This window comes from Thamnophis sirtalis, unplaced genomic scaffold (genome assembly GCF_051295495.1).
Source record: "Thamnophis sirtalis isolate CommonGarterSnake01/CBP01778 unplaced genomic scaffold, rThaSir2_p1.2 scaffold_1, whole genome shotgun sequence".
NCBI lineage: Eukaryota > Metazoa > Chordata > Lepidosauria > Squamata > Natricidae > Thamnophis > Thamnophis sirtalis.
The window spans coordinates 62,045,375-62,061,096 of NW_028261381.1; the positions used below are offsets into that span (position 1 = coordinate 62,045,375).

Genomic DNA, 15,722 nt, shown 5'->3' on the forward strand with positions numbered 1-15,722 from the left:
AGTTTCAGTTCAGAGAGCAGGCCAGTTTAGTTTTGTTTCTCAGCACAGACTTGCAGTTTTAGTACAGAACAGTTGGTCTAAGCCACACCCAAGCACCAAGCCATCTGGCATGGCTTTCAATCACCAAATAGTTCCCATTGCCTGGCCTATACACTGGTTGACCTTGTTCCAGCCATGTCCTGTTCCAGCCAGTCCCCAATGGCTGACCTGTTGCTATGTCTTATTCCAGTTCATGAATATTCTGAAATCAGGTCCAGTAGTGGGTTTCTACTGGTTCGGTCCGGTTCGGCTGAACCGGTAGTGGCATGGCGGCCTGGGTAACCGGCAGTGACCCAGGCTGGTCACACCTCCAAACTGGTTCCCCGGCAGTTGCATCTTGATTTTGATTTCTGCGCGCAGAACAATTTCTATTGAATTGTGCATGCGCATGTAGCATACATCTAGCGCATGTGCACATGAAGTGTGCCCACAAGATAACTTGCAATAACGCCGTCTAGAACCCACTCCTGATCAGGTCATACTGTACATATTGATTTGCACCAATATCTATCTAGCCCAATCCTGTTAGATACTGGGATATAGCTGTATTTCAGAGTTGGGTGGGACAATTGCCTTGAGCAAGGGCTGTCCTGCAAATATTTTACTTTTTTAATGCCAATATTTTGGCAATTAAACCTTATGGAGTGTAGGGAATGGAGAAACAAGAAAAATGATGGGAGACCTGAATTGCGCAGAGCTTCTTTCGTAGGTGCATCCATTTATATATAATGTTTACTTAGAGGTGTGCAGCATTCAAATTCAACATACCAAGTGTTTGGATGTGGAATGGTCTGCTCCTGTGAGTTGCTCCATAAAGGAGCCATGCTCAAAACACAGCTACATGGGCTCAGGAAGAAGTGCACTTGAGTTGAGACCCTTGTCCTGTTTTAGATCTGAATACTGCATGTCTCTAACACAAGTGTGATGTGCTGTAACAGTTTCCACACGGTGCCTTGGAATTCCGTTTTGTATTGGGCTGCAATTGCTCTTGAAAAAAAAACCATTACATTTACAGTTCAGGTGTGCTTCTGAATGCTGACATGACAGATTTTCTGCCCCGCCAACCTTTTCTTATGGCATTATTGGGTTTTCCACCTCCTTTTTCAATAACCACTGTAGGGCTCATTAGATCAGAAAGCAGGAGGTAAGTGTACAAATGATTACACGGCATTCTAAGCTTCTGAGTTTTTCAATTAAGGAAATTGACCCTAGTAGCTAGCATTACAAAGCAACAAAGAAACTATTTTCCAGTGTTTTGGCATTGATCACATTTTTAACCAACAATTAGAAGTTTTTGAATCTTGAGGGGCGGAGCTGTCAAACCTGCAGCCCACAAGCAGGATGCGTCACATGCTGACCACGCCCATGCCCGGTTTAGCGAAGGAGGAAAAAAGCCCCGATATGTCACGTGACGATGCAGATTTGGCACCCCTGTTGTAGGGTTTCAATGGTATGCTGTGCCACTAGTGTTAGAGTTGCTTCTTTAATCTGAGCAGAGAGAAAGGAGTAATCCCTTTGAATGATTGGTAAATCAAGATCTATTGCGCTTTTATTTTTATATTGGATACCTTGCATGTTTTTTTCTGTGTAAGCTGCTGAGAGTCCATTCAATTGCAGTGACACAGATGCATTTTATTTAACTTTATTACCAGTTTTACTCTTTACTAGTTTAATCATTACAAATGAAGTTACTTCATGAAGATTGCACAACAACCAGCTTTGAGCCACGCTGAGTTGGTTTTATTTATTACATGGACTCAAAGTAAGCAGATATGCTGTCCCATAAAATAATGTCCGATTTTAACCTTTCTCTTTTTTATTAGGATCATTGAAAATGGACAAGAGAGGGTAGAAGTGGAAGAAGATGGAGAGCTGAAATCCATCCAGATTAATGGTGAGTAGCTTAGGAGGAAGAGAACTCGGAATACCTTAATAACTTCTTTATAGAAGTGCAGAATATTTTTGGCCTCCTGGGTAACAGAGTGTTGATGGATATATTTAAAAGGTTTCCATGACTACCCATATCACAGCAGTGATTCTGGGCTGTGTAGAAAGTTAAAATAAAACAACCCCAATAATAAATGTCTGAACTTATAAACAACTTGCATTAAAACAAATAGCTGGCTCAGCAAACTTAACCTCTTTTTTAAAAATATATATATATTTATTCTTTTTAAACAAAACAACACATACAAAACAAAGCAAGAAAAAAACAACTTTCCTCCATTTCATCAAGCATGTCGTTTGGTTACAAGTTTTTGTGCATCAATTCTTTTTTAAAAAAAATTATTTATTTATTTATTTATTTTCAAAACAAACATATATTGTAAAAAGTATATCAGCTGGTTATAAAAAGCTTTTGTGCATCTCTTCCACCGTCATCAAATATAATTCATATTAATTCAAATATCTTAACTCAAATATTTACTATATTGACATCATCATACCTCCACTTTTATTTGACTACAGTTATTTAAACATCCTTCATCCTTAAGTAACCAAGATTCAATCCATAACCACATGCTGGCATTTCATTTACTTATTTATAAAATCCTCCATTAACATTAAGTCCTCATATCCTGTTTTAGCTAAACATCCATAATATTTAATACCAAAGTTTTCTAATCCTCCATGTATATAATTTATTATCATTATCCTTTCTTTATTTAACTGTATCCTATATCATAGCATTTCCCCCATTAGATAAAATTTGACTGTATATAGTTTTGTTTTTTATTATAATTATTATTATTAATAATCTTTATATATAGTCCAAAAATATGTCTAACCTTCCCTTCTCATATCCAATTATTACTTATCATAACAGCTCAACATTGTATACATTACTATCATTATCAATTTTTATTTAACTATACCTATTACCAATGGATTTAACTAAGTTTAGCTAATTTTGAATTATACTCTTCCATCTATCAACCTGTATCTCTCCAATAACAGAACAGTTTTATATCTGCTGCCATTTGTGGATCCAATTCTCCAAACATCTTTTTGAACGAGTCCATACGAAGAAATCTTTGCACCTTCTTGTTAGTGGTATCTCTCATATAATGTTGACGCCCTCTTTTTGTTTCCTTTATCAGCTTGTCTTTGATTCTCAGCAGTGATATCAAATATTTTACAAATAGTATTTTATAGTCCCAAAATTCTTTGATATTTTCTTCTCCTTCTATGCCCTGTCCTTTGAAGTAAATTTTCTCTCCATTTAATTCCTCTTCAAATATTCCATTTTTTTCTCCCTCAGAAATAAACCAATTGTCACGAATATCAACAAGCTCAAATTCTTTATCTCCGTTTTCCATTTCAATTTTTTGAATTTCCATCTTATAAACATCCTCAGTTTTTTCCTCACACTTTGTTGCCAAAAACACCAAATAATCCAATTTTCTCTGAATTCTGTCCTCTGTATCAAACACCCTCTTCAAAGCTGAAAATATCGTCTGGAAAGACGCTTGAAGAGACGCCATGTTTATACGCAGTTGTATTTTTTCTTAAAAGCTCTGAAACATTCACAAGGGAAAGCAGACCACAAAGGGAACAGCTGTACAATCTTATCAGATCTTAAGCCAGAACAGCCAAGCAATAAAAGTGTCAGGATGTAAACAGTCTAATTGTAGTCAATTAGCTTACAGCCAGTTTACAGAGTCAGAAGAAATGTTTGAGTAATCTATCCGTTTGAAAAGGTTTACTTAGAATCAATCCATGTGAACAACATTTAAAAAGTAAGATAACCACTGTCCAAAACCATTAGAAAGATCAAAATCGCCGCTAAGTTCTTCTGTTCTTTAATTTAAATTAGTTTTAAAAAATTTTAGGCAGTCCATTTTTCTTTAAACAATAAAATTTTCTTACCAGCTAAAAAACTTTTTCCTTCAAATTGCCCTGACTTTGTCAGCCTTAAAAGACTGGAATTTTTACTGCCAGACGAAGACTTTAAACCTGCTTCTCTTGGAGATTTTGCGATATCCCCGAGATCAGCAAGATGTAATTTTCCTGTTCACCATCTCTTCGGGATGATTTAGGTCCGTTAGAACCCCCCAGCAATAAAAGTATCAAGTGCGATCTCAGAGCTTTGAGATTGCACGTCATCTCGTTACGGCATCCAGGCTCCACCCCCAATTCTTAAGATTAAGAATAACATCGCTGGTTTTGCATTAAACATAACTGAATATTTTGCTGTCATTGAGCATTATGTGTTCAAATTACCATTAATATTCTTTCATTTGTAACAATCCTTATTTCCTTGAATTCATAATTATCTATCGAATAACAGTGAGTCTTTAAAGTATTATAGTATCACCTATCTCCAAGGAGAAAAAGCGGAGATTAGAACAAAGAATTCCCATTAATTTATAATATACATTCATATTTTCAATTGACCATAATGTCACCAATCATCCAAAGTTCCAAAAATAGTTTTCCATTATTAATTATTAATCCATATAGTAGTTAAGTACTAAATAAGTACACATATGTGTACTTAAGTAGTTAAGTACACATAAATCATATGATTTGAAATAGCAAACCTAACCTCTTGATTGGCCCAAATGCCTGGGGGAACAGCCACCACATCACCAAAGTGAGCAGGACTGGAATTGGTCTTTTGGGATAATTTGCATGGGGCAAAAAGCATGCATAAAACTTTTAAGTTAATGTGCCTGTTTTGCCCCTTATAGTAGCCCCCTCTAAAATCAGTCCTTTTTATTTGTTTATTTATAACCCTGCCTTTTTTATTTTTATGTACAGTATAACTCAATATCACATCCAGCTTCTATTTTCCCGACAACAACCCTGTGAGATGAGTTGGGTTGAGAGAAAGAGAGAATGGCTGGGCCAAAGTCACTCAGCTGGTTTCATGGTTAAGGCAGGACTTCAACCCAGTGTCTCTTGCTGTCTAGCCTGGTGCCTTAACTGCTAGATCAGAGGTGTCAAACTCCTGTCATCATGGCAGCATCATGTGATGTATCACAACTTTTTCTCCCTTTGCTAAACTGGGCGTGGCCATGGCCACTGCGTGACGCATGTGGCCTGCGGGCTGGGAGTTTGACACCCCTGCACTAGATCAAACTTTTTGCCTATGAATTTGGGACTGTGTGCTAGAGGACACCTGGGGAGCATAGCACGTGTGCTGGGAAACTACCTGAGTAGCCACCTGTACTGGGGGTGGGTGGGTGTTGCTGCCAGTTTTACTACCCATTCACAATCCATGCACAATGTGTGTGCATGTGCGCTGTTCAATGTAAATTGTTTTTCGTGCATGCGCAGAACAGTTTTCAGTGAACTGCGCAAATGCAGTTACTAAAAACCAAAATGGTGGTGGCGAGGGAACTGGTTTGGGGGCGTGGCAGGCCTGGGTTGCTGCTGGTTCTGCAACCCAGGCCTGAATTCCACTGCCAGTTCAGCCGAATCGGGAGCAACCTGCCTCTGACCCATACAGCTGCCACAGCTGATTCTGCAGATCATATAATCCAAGCCTGCCTGCTACCTGCAGAAATCTGGGGTCTGACAGATTGGATGTCAACATACATCACCTCACATAGCTATACTTGCTGGGGAATTTCAGGCATTGTAATCCAGCAAAGGTTTCCTGGGCTGCTTACTTTCTGGTTAATGCTGTGTCAAGGTGGGTGTATGCACATATGCAGTCATATATGCTGGAGGGGGTGAGGGGAAGGGATACTGGAGGATTACTTCCCAGCTATTGGCTGAAACATGCTCCTTGCAGGGATCCCAGATGACTTGGCATTAGGCTTGGAACTGAGCCGGCGTGAGCAGCAAGCGCTACCAAACCACGGGCCAGCAGCATCTCCTCCAGTGACATCACCTCAACGCCCAGCACCCAAGCGCCCATCCCCGAGCTCCTCCCCAGTGATCCTGTACACAGACAGCGATGATGAGGACGAGGATCTTCAGCTTGCTATGGCCTATAGCCTATCTGAGATGGAGGCCAAGAGCCAACACAGAGCAGGTGCGAGAAGCCCCACGAAAAAGCAATCCAAAGGAAAGCCACACTTGCCACAAGGGAATCTTGTCATGGACAGCCAAGCGGGTGGCCCATCCAAAAACCCAGCAGCGTCCCAGGGAGGGGAGGGAAAGGGGAGGGGTAAAACCAGAGACCCTTCACCTAAGAAGAAGAAGGACACTCAGTGCAACCTCCTGTGAGCCCACCAAGACTGTGTTTCATTGGCTGGTACGTTCCGGACCTTGGCCAATGGAGGGTGGGACCTTGAGGATGGCTCTGATTGGTTACTAAGAGGATAGCCTGCAAGTCCATCCAGTCATTGAGCTGGTACCACCAAGTAAAGGGCAGGAGCAGATTCTGTAACTTGGTATGTGTAATTTGGCACGAAGGGGGTGGGTGGGATTGTCTCGGCATCTCCTGGGCTATAGAGCCCTGGTTCCTTGTACAAATTCAGGTTGCACCCTCTATTTTGCTGTTTTATTGCATGGCTTAACTGCATGGTCTGACTGTGTGGCCTGCTGTACCAGAGAGATTGTCCTGGGGAATTGTTATTGGCTGCTGCTCCTTGATTACCTTGATTAGTTGAGCCTTGGGTAATATGAGAAGAAAATGTGATATTTAAAACCCAGGGATTTAAAAAAATATTTGGTGGAAGTGACTCAGTTTGGGCCCGTCCTATATGAGGATGATTCTAGGGGTTGGGGCCTTTTACTACCAACACTGTGCCTTCCTTAGCTAATAACTGTCTGATTATCTTTGCACAAAATGCTTAACCAGATCAGTTAAGGACCTAGTGGCTGCAGTAGCATACAATAGACTCGATTAATTCTAATTGTGGTTTTTTTAAAGTGTGTTATGTGTGAGCCCAGCACATTTCACTAGCTCATTATGTGAATCCTAAAAATGGATTAAATTTCTCATCAAGTTAAGCATATTGTGCAGAGTTGTAATGTACAGTATAGTGGAGATTAAAAACTCAACAGGATTTTGCTTCAAAGACGGTCCAGGATGTTATGAAATCAGAGCAGCTGTTCTCTATGGACAGTTTTCAGTCTTCCAATAGCCCAGTTTGTGAATGTTTTGTCGTGAACGACCGAAAAGGTGGGGGGGAACCAAAGCAAGAAATTTGCCATGCAGATCCATTCGTTACTGGTATCTCCTATTGTGGGTCACAGTCCCATATTTTATCTGTACGGGGGGCAAGGAATCATAGATAATTACACTGCTTACACAACCCTTGTCCTCAAATTGTGGTCTTCAAATCAAATCACTAGTTGAAGAGGCTGTACTACATCTTTTTATTTATTGGCATGGCACTTTTTCCTAGACACCACTCACTCACTATAACTATTGCTTGTGGGTTTCCTTTCCCTGCCCCCTCCTCCTCCGGTGTTCTTCTGCCTAAGGGTCAGGGTTGCGGGGGGTGAGGGCATGGGATCTGGTGGGTTTGCAGTCCTTTGCCTTTCTCTTTCCTTTTGTCTACCCTTGGTGGCAGGCCCTGGAAAAGGCTTCGGTGGATGCTTGATGTAGGAATGTAACTTGTTGGTGCCCTCTTTCTTTCTCTACTGCTGCTGCCGCTTGTCTGCTCACCTGCCCATCCCTCCCTTCCGTGCTTCCCATGCCACAGACCCTGAAGGACAGGCATATTCTGTCTGACACCCCTCCATGCTGCCTCCCTGCAGGTAACCCTCAAATGTTTATTTTAGCTGATCAGTTGAAACAGCATTCATCAGCAGGGCTGTGTATATTTCTAATACTCTTGGCTTTGACTATCCACAAAGGCCAAGATGATCCATTCCTCTCAAAACATTTAAAGAAAAATCCAAATTGCAGTACCTCTATCAGCTTTCCTTCCACTTTTGTTTTATTTACCTCCATTTATGATTTTAAAGTTTATTTTGAAAAATGCCTTGTAAAGGCAAGAACAAAGAACATTTACAACTATATGTATTATTCTGGTTGCAGATACATGTATTTTCTTGGGGAAAATATAATATACACAACCCTGGTCTTTTTGATTGATGGGCCTCAGCCTGCCATTTAACTTGCTTGTTTCTGTGTAATTACCCTATGCTTGCGTTCCTATTTTCTTTGCTTTCCACCCTGACCAAGAGGCAAGAGATTGGGGGAGGATGACAGAGAAAGAAAAAAGTGTTCATGAGGGATCTATTGGCTGGGTTATCCTTTCCTATGTTAGGCCAATTCACAAAATCCAGACAGTATTATATGAAGGCAAGACTAGAATGTACGAGGGTAGCAAAGTGCAGGCAAAATAAACATTTCATTAAATGTTGCTGATACCATCCACGGATGCACAGAAAGTAAATCAGGATTTAGCAAGTGAAGACATTTGCTGTAAATTGGGGAAGATTTTTGACACCTCTTCCAAAATGTCAATAATGGCATTACTAAATTATATAGCCAAGATTGGGTGGGTGGGGAGGGAGGGAAGCTTGAGATGAATAGTGAGTAGGTGGTGTGTGTGTGTGCGCGCAAGTGTGCAGGCAAATTGTGAGCGCTATGCAAAGGCAGTAGATCAATATGGGTGAGGTGGAGTGAATGTATTTCACTGGTACGCTCATTACAAGGCTCCTCTCCACAAAAGCTCTTATCTCTATTTTGCATCTAAATGTAAACTGCATCTCTAATTTTCTTCTTCATTTGGAGAAAGCCAATTTGCAGAATTTGGAGGCCTTAGTTTAGTTAGTTTAGTTTATTTGTCTTGTATGCTGCCCACTCCCAAAGGACTCTGGGCGGCTCACAGTAGACAAGGGAAGGGGGGATAAATAGACAAAGACAACACTTTAAAAAAAACGCAACATTCACAGTTTCCGTGGGGCTGGATGTTTCACAAGCCCCCCGGCCTGCTGGAGCAGCCAGGACTTGGTGGCTTTGCGGAAGGCCGGGAGGGTAGTAAGGGTCCGGATCTCCACAGGGAGGTCATTCCAGAGGGCTGGAGCTGCAACAGAGAAGGCTCTCCCCCGGGGAGTCGCCAGCCGACATTGGCTGGCAGATGGAATCCGGAGGAGACCTAACCTGTGAGATCTAATCAGTCTATGGGAGGTAATCGGCAGGAGGCGGTCTCTCAGGTACCCAGGTCTGATGACATGTAGGGCTTTATAGGTAACGACCAGCACCTTGAAGCGGGTCCGGAGACTAATGGGTAGCCAGTGCAGCTCGCGGAGGATAGGTGTGACGTGGGTGTACCTGGGTGCACCCACAATCGCTCGCGTGGCTGCGTTCTGGACTAACTGAAGTCTTTGAACACTCTTCAAGGGCAGCCCCATGTAGAGCGCGTTACAGTAATCCAGTCTTGAGGTCACAAGGGCGTGAGTGACTGTCTGAAGGGCCTCCCAATCCAGGTAGGGTTGCAATTGGTGCACCAGATGAACCTGGGCAAAGGTCCCCCTGGTCACAGCCGACAAATGGTGTTCTAAAGTCAGCTGGGGATCCAGGACTCCCCCCAAATTGCGGACTCTCTCTGAGGGGCATATAATTTCACCCCCCAGCCTGAGAGATGGAATAATTGGCCAATCTTTGGGAGGGAACATCAGAAGCCACTCGGTCTTATCTGGAGTGAGTGCCAACTTGTTTGCTCCCATCCAGACCCTAACAGCCTCCAGGCACTGGCACATCACTTCTACTGCTTCGCTGAGTTGGCACGGGGCGGACAGATACAACTGCGTATCGTCCGCGTATTGGTGGTACTTAATCCCGTGCCGGCGTATGATCTCACCCAGCGGCTTCATGTAGATGTTAAATAGGAGGCGTCCTTGCTGTCTTCTTTCCACCCACCCCCACTCCCTTTGCAATAGTGTCTTGGTGGAACAAATATTATGATCAATAAGAAACAAGGGTTACTAGAAAGAGGTGGGAATCTTCTTTACCACAAGTAGTTCATTAATAGCAACTCTTCTGGGGCTCACGTTCCTTATTTTGCATGCTCCAATGCATTCTTCCCTTGCCACACCAAGGTTGAAACAGAGTGGTTCTTGCATGATCTCAGGGGTTTGCAACAACTGCCTTGATGCTAAAGTACTCGCCCTCCCTTTCTTTGGGGAATATGTCATAGCTAAGACACTGCCGGCTGCTGCCCACTTTTCACTGTCGTCTAATTCACTTGGTATCTGTATTTTTCTCTCCCTTCCCCTCCTGCTGTCTCCTTGCTTCTTTCCCCAGGTGTGTTCTGAGTCTGGAAGAGCCATGGGGATTGCCTTTCCAGCATTCGCTCTCGTTGAAGGCTGCTCAGGCCTGGACTTCACTTTCTGTTCTCTCCCTGAATCTGCGGGGGGGACTGGCAAGTGCCGAGTGTGTTTTTCCCCCCTTCGTTCTTTCTGCTGCGTAACATGTAGCACTCACTGACTCAGGCAGGCTACAGCCTGTTTGCTGTAGAAGTAGCTATCTTGCTGCTCCATAGAGCCAAGGCCTTTTATACTTGTGAGCCCTCTTCACTGGTGCTCATTGCCCTCTTAAGAGTGCCTGGCTGAAGAGCGGTGGGTAGTCTTAAATGGTCTGTCCAGAGAGGCAGTGGTGGGTCGAGAAAGCCAGAAACTCTTCATAGGCATGGGCTGCAGCATCATCTTCAGCTGCCCAGGGAAACACGGATTTCAAGACAAACACCATTTGTGTTTGGAGAGTCACATGAATGGGAACAAACAAAGTTTTGTTCGAGCACCAGGGTAGACTCTCATGTTGTGCAAAAGGCAGCCTTAGCACCTTCCCTAACCCGCAATCATATACCGAATGATAACTGAACTCCCAGAATTCCTAGCTAGCACGATGGCCCTGCTATGAGAGAACTGTGGGAGTTGCAGTCCCAGCACATGGCAATGCTGCTCTAAAGCCGGGGGCCGGACATCAAGTTTCTCCCTTAGAGCAGCAAGGACTCTTCCAAACCAGTCACTGCAAAGAGAGGAATTCGGACTCTCTTGGTAGCAAGGAAAGGGCTAGGTCTGTGGCTCATCCTGCCCCCACCCCCCCTCCGGCCCTTTTAAGCAAAATTCTCATGAAATAATGGCTACAGATAACACAACCCCGTTCAACATGTCTGTAACTTGGAGTGGATCTGATCTCTTTTGTAATGCAGAGTGCTGGCCTGGTATAAAATGGACGACATTTATCAATAAACTTATTTGCAATTAATGCTGTCTCAAAAATGTTTGCAAAGAGGTTAGGGAGGAATTATTTTGCCCTTTCTGGAATTCGATAAAAAGGCTATAAACGACAGGTAATTCAAAGAACAATTTCTCCCATTTGGTGTCCTGCCTGCTTCCACACAGGATGAGCATAGTATTTCATCAAATTGCAGTAGTATTTAGGCCTTTTTTTTAAACCTCCTCTAATTTATTATCCTCTTAACAGAAGATAAAATCAAACCTGGGTTGGAGTACTTTAAAAGATTGCTTCCATGGTGTTTTAAGGTTATTTTCTCCTATACACTTACCTTTAGATACACTTTAAGAGCTACTTACAGCTTCATAGTTAAAGAATACAACTAGGTGGAGGAATTAACTTGTGAAAATATATGAAATAGCTTAAATATATATATTTTTAAAAATCAACTGATAATATCCAGAATGCTCATAAAACAAAGTGGTATCCTTGAAACACATGGCTTGCTATGGCAAAAAAGGGCTCGAAGGGAGCCTGGCAGTTAAGGGTCAGAGCCAATCCACCTATTTCACAAAAGGCCATCCGCCATCTCCCACCCGCCCACCCAGATTCCTCCCTACAGGTATCTTCCCCAAGGTTATAATCCTATGGTTGCATATGGGGTGGTGGCGATGGGTTTGTTAACAACTTTCTCATTGGATCTACTTGAAACGGTGGTGCACTTTTTCCTGTAGACGCAAGATGACTATTCAGATCATGGGTGTCCCTGACTATGTATTTCAGGGGTGTGGGGAATCAAGCCAAGGAGGCAGGAAAAGATAGCAAGGTTAGTGCTTAGATGGGATAAAGTGTGAGCAGAAAAGGCTTAGGCATAGACAGAACCTACTTGGTGTTCCTTCTGCGTGTGAAGGGGCAGCAGACAGAAAGGCAGGAAATATTGTATTTTTAAGAATTTCAAAATTAGATATGTGTTTGTACATATGCCCACCCCCGTTGCCAGGCGCACACATAACAAGGATTGGGATAGCACTGTACCATTTGACACCACGTGGGCAAGTCACTGACTTCTTTACATGCCATCCCTTTGGAGCTAATTCTTCTACCTCCAGGAAAATACCTGACACTCTGAGTTGTTATCTATAAAGCTTTTGGCATGAGGAGACAATGCATTTTCCTGCCTGGTTATACACAAGATGGGGAGGCTGGGCTGCAGCTGCACAAACGCGACACAAAACCTTTATTCACATCAAATACAAAATTAGATTCTCTAGAAATGTCTCTTTGTGATAAGTAACACCCAGGAGAAAGTAGGGAGACAACACAGCAATTAGCAGCTGTGGGCCATCTCCCTTGATGTTCCCTTCCTCCATTTAGGGAAGGGAGCAAATGGCCGTGACTAGGCTTGGCTCCAGGCCTGCAGGAAACGGAGAAGGACGACAACAATGGGACAACAATGAGCGCAGAAGCAGTGTTAGGTTCTTCTCCTGCTGTGGGCACAGGATCAGGCGGTAAAATTTAGAGAGAGAAGAATGGAAGGAGGATGAAAACTGGCAATAGACGTAACCTAGCTTCTGCTAAGGCATTACCATTTCTACTCATTCATGTGGGCATTAGGGCTAAGCAGGACACTGAATAGAAAATAGAAATGGGCCCACAGCCCTCCCATTGCAAATCTACTTGCTTTGACCAATGCCCGTAAACATAAAGTAGGCACTTCAGAAAACTGGTCTTTAATGCATCTCACAAGGAGGGGCTAACTCTCCTTTGGACTGCAGCCCCTGTATTGCTCCATGGCACATCCTCTCATACTAGAGGTGACCTGGCTGTCTAGAAAGGGGACCCAACTCTTCTATCCACCAAGGGCTGCTTCCAGAGAGACCAGGGTGGAATAGGCCTTAGCAGCATGAGGAGGGTTATAAAATGTTGGATGGATGAGACCCAATTGGGCAGGTAGGCAAGGGGCCAACATTTCCACAGGGCAATTAAATGCAGCCATGGTGAACCACATGGAGATGACACATGGTAAAGGGAAAACACCCCAGGCAAGAACACGGCAACAGCAGAGGCAAAGAGTCAGGTTGGGGAATCACCAAGTTGGGCTATGCTGAATAGAGGCTTCATTGGGGCAGAGCCTTCAGGATGGCATTCACTTCCTCTGCCACGGCTGTCAGTGCAAATTCAAACTGGTCCTGGGAACACAAAAGCCAAGTTTATAAAGTAGCATGGGCATAGTCAAGAGTACCAAGAATTTGGGTTCCCTTTTTTTCCCTTTTCTGTACTCCCTTCTTAGAAGGGAGAAGCACTACCATCTCTAATAATATAACTATATAACTATGCTAAAATAAAAAGCAGTTTCTTTTTAACTTTAGTTTGAACCCTTCAAACATAAGTACACTCTCTCTTAATGTCTATGGAGATTCTCAGTCATCCAGGTGATGGTTGTCCCAAATGTGCTTTTTTCAAGAAGCAACTGGACTTTCTGGTTTTTCTTTGAAGATGTTTCGCTTCTCATCCAAGAAGCTTCTTCAGCTCTGACCTTCCATTCCCCACCATCCAATCCGAGCTGAAGAAGCTTCTGGGATGAAAAGTGATGTGTTTTCATAGGAAAACCAGAAAGTCCAGTTGCCTCTTGGAAAAAGCACCTTTTCTCTTCTTTTTTTGATTGAGAGCCTCCTTTTTCCCCCAGACTAGTATGATACACTTAAAGATAATATTTGATATTTACAAATAGCCAGGACATTGATTTGTTATCTTGGACTACATTCACTTAAATACTCAGCTCTTCCATCAAGAGGACTGCATAGAATTCTTGTGAGCAAGGAAGCATTGAGACGTACCTTAGTCTGTACCACACCTGGTCTCTGGTCCCTCACGTGCTCCAAAGTGGCTGCAATATCTATCTCCTTCACACCTAGGATAGAGGTGAAGAGGTGAAAATCAGAAATTGGTGAATAAGGAATATTCTAGGGGGGGCATTGGGGATATTTGTATCTGTGCATTAACCCCACATTCAAAATATGTGAGTAGACACAGAAAAAGTTAAAACAAATGTAGGGTAGATGACAGAAAAGATGTGGCCTTCAAAGCATAATTTGAAGGGATCTGATCATTTAATGAGGGCGATGTACAGTATTATATTTGCACTCTTGTGGAATTGGCGTGATAAACTCTAGGGAAAAAGAATCACAGTAACAAGAACTTCAGCTAATATATAACTTCATATATTTACTAAGTAGGTAGTAAGTAACTTTGATTTAATAGTAAATTTAATTTAATAATTAGTAAATAATCAGTTACATAAATCAATAAATACCTACTAGATAGTAAAGAGGGTACAGCAGCTATCCAGTATATGGAATGGGGCATTATTTTGTCTGCTGGACAAAATGTATGCATAATCTCTAAAAGAATGAATTCATTTCCTCAAGTTTGTTTGACAGCAAAAAGTTGAAAGATGCAGAGAGGCTTTTGACAGATCCCTTCTAAGATCTTTAGAAAGTTAACTTGCGGTTACACAGAATTAGCCTCTTGTGGAAAAAAAGATATTAGTTGGAGGAAAAGGAAAATAAACAATATGGAAGGAATCAACATCATGGGAAACGAGCTATGAAAGGAATATTAAAGAACATGTTTCTATTTCAAGAGCATTATATCAAAATATACATTTTTAAAAAGGGCAGATTCTTCCCAGGAAGAAATCTGATGTGGACTCCAAAAAATCATTGCTGTTACTGCTCAGGTTGCTCTTTTATTTATTTTATGTATTTATTAATATTAGAAATTTTTAAGGACAATGAAAAGAAAATGTTCTCCAGAGACACATGCTTAAGAGGTGTTTTCAAGTATTTTCAAATAGACTGAAAAAGCTATTCTGATTGTGACAAGTTGTATTGCTGAATATCCTAAATTAAGGTTGTACAATTTTCTTTGGGTTGAGAGTTTGGATTTGACCTTAAATAGTACATCAGGAGCTGCAAAAAGGGATGGAGTTAAGAAAAATGATTAAATTCATGAAATATGAATACAGTAATATTTTCCATGCAGTATGACAATTTTCTAATTCTGTCAAATTAAAAAAGCCAGATTTTGAAGGGCCAAAATTTTCACTGAGACATTCATTGTGTGGCTAACTGGACATAGAATCAATTAATGGGAATGTAATCTTTTCTTGTCAAAATAATACCTCTACTGAGGCATTAGAACATAGTATTATGAATGTTTTAGACTTTATATGACTAATGCTTGGTATTAAAAAGAATTTAAGAGGATTCAGAAATGTTTTGCATAGCTACCCAAACCCTAATCCAACCGAACATCTGTTTGATAGTATGCATTATTAAATAAAATATTATTTGAGAGTTCTTTCACAGTGTATATAAATAGGGAGGAAAAAGTTATTAATTGAATTTTCAAATGTTGACTTTTCATTTTTGATTTTTGCTAATATTCCTCACTAGCAATTAAAGAATAAGGGGATGGTCAGTTATGGATGAGCAACTGGGCGTGCAACATAAACATAGACTAAGAATAATGACCAGTCTTTGTGATTCAAGGATCTCAAAGGATCTAGGGTGGAGTTCATGCCGATTGG

At 41.8% G+C, this 15,722-nt stretch overlaps 2 protein-coding genes across 6 annotated transcripts in view; one reads left to right on the forward strand and one right to left on the reverse strand.

Annotated features, from left to right (window-relative positions):
• The window catches only part of LOC106546941 (dnaJ homolog subfamily B member 2), a 33,667-nt gene extending 22,506 nt beyond the window's left edge, over positions 1-11,161 (forward strand). For 2 of the 4 annotated variants that reach the window (XM_087713313.1, XM_087713318.1), the window contains exons 9-11: positions 1,863-1,933; positions 5,783-6,025; positions 7,515-7,650. In XM_087713313.1, the coding sequence (XP_087569439.1) occupies positions 1,863-1,933; positions 5,783-6,025; positions 7,515-7,549 (349 nt within the window). In that variant the 3' untranslated portion in view covers positions 7,550-7,650. Of the gene's footprint in view, positions 1-1,862; positions 1,934-5,782; positions 6,026-7,514; positions 7,702-10,198 lie in introns of those variants that run through there. The other 2 variants (XM_087713323.1, XM_087713329.1) reach the window with 2 other exon arrangements.
• A 1,178-nt stretch (positions 11,162-12,339) lies between these two features.
• The window catches only part of PTPRN (protein tyrosine phosphatase receptor type N), a 45,029-nt gene continuing 41,646 nt past the window's right edge, over positions 12,340-15,722 (reverse strand). Inside the window, exons 22-24 of one of the 2 annotated variants that reach the window (XM_087713292.1) lie at positions 13,969-14,042; positions 13,222-13,320; positions 12,340-12,615 (exon numbers count right to left, since the gene is read on the reverse strand). In XM_087713292.1, the coding sequence (XP_087569418.1) occupies positions 13,249-13,320; positions 13,969-14,042 (146 nt within the window). In that variant the 3' untranslated portion in view covers positions 12,340-12,615; positions 13,222-13,248. Of the gene's footprint in view, positions 13,321-13,968; positions 14,043-15,722 lie in introns of both variants that reach the window. The other variant, XM_087713285.1, reaches the window with a different exon arrangement.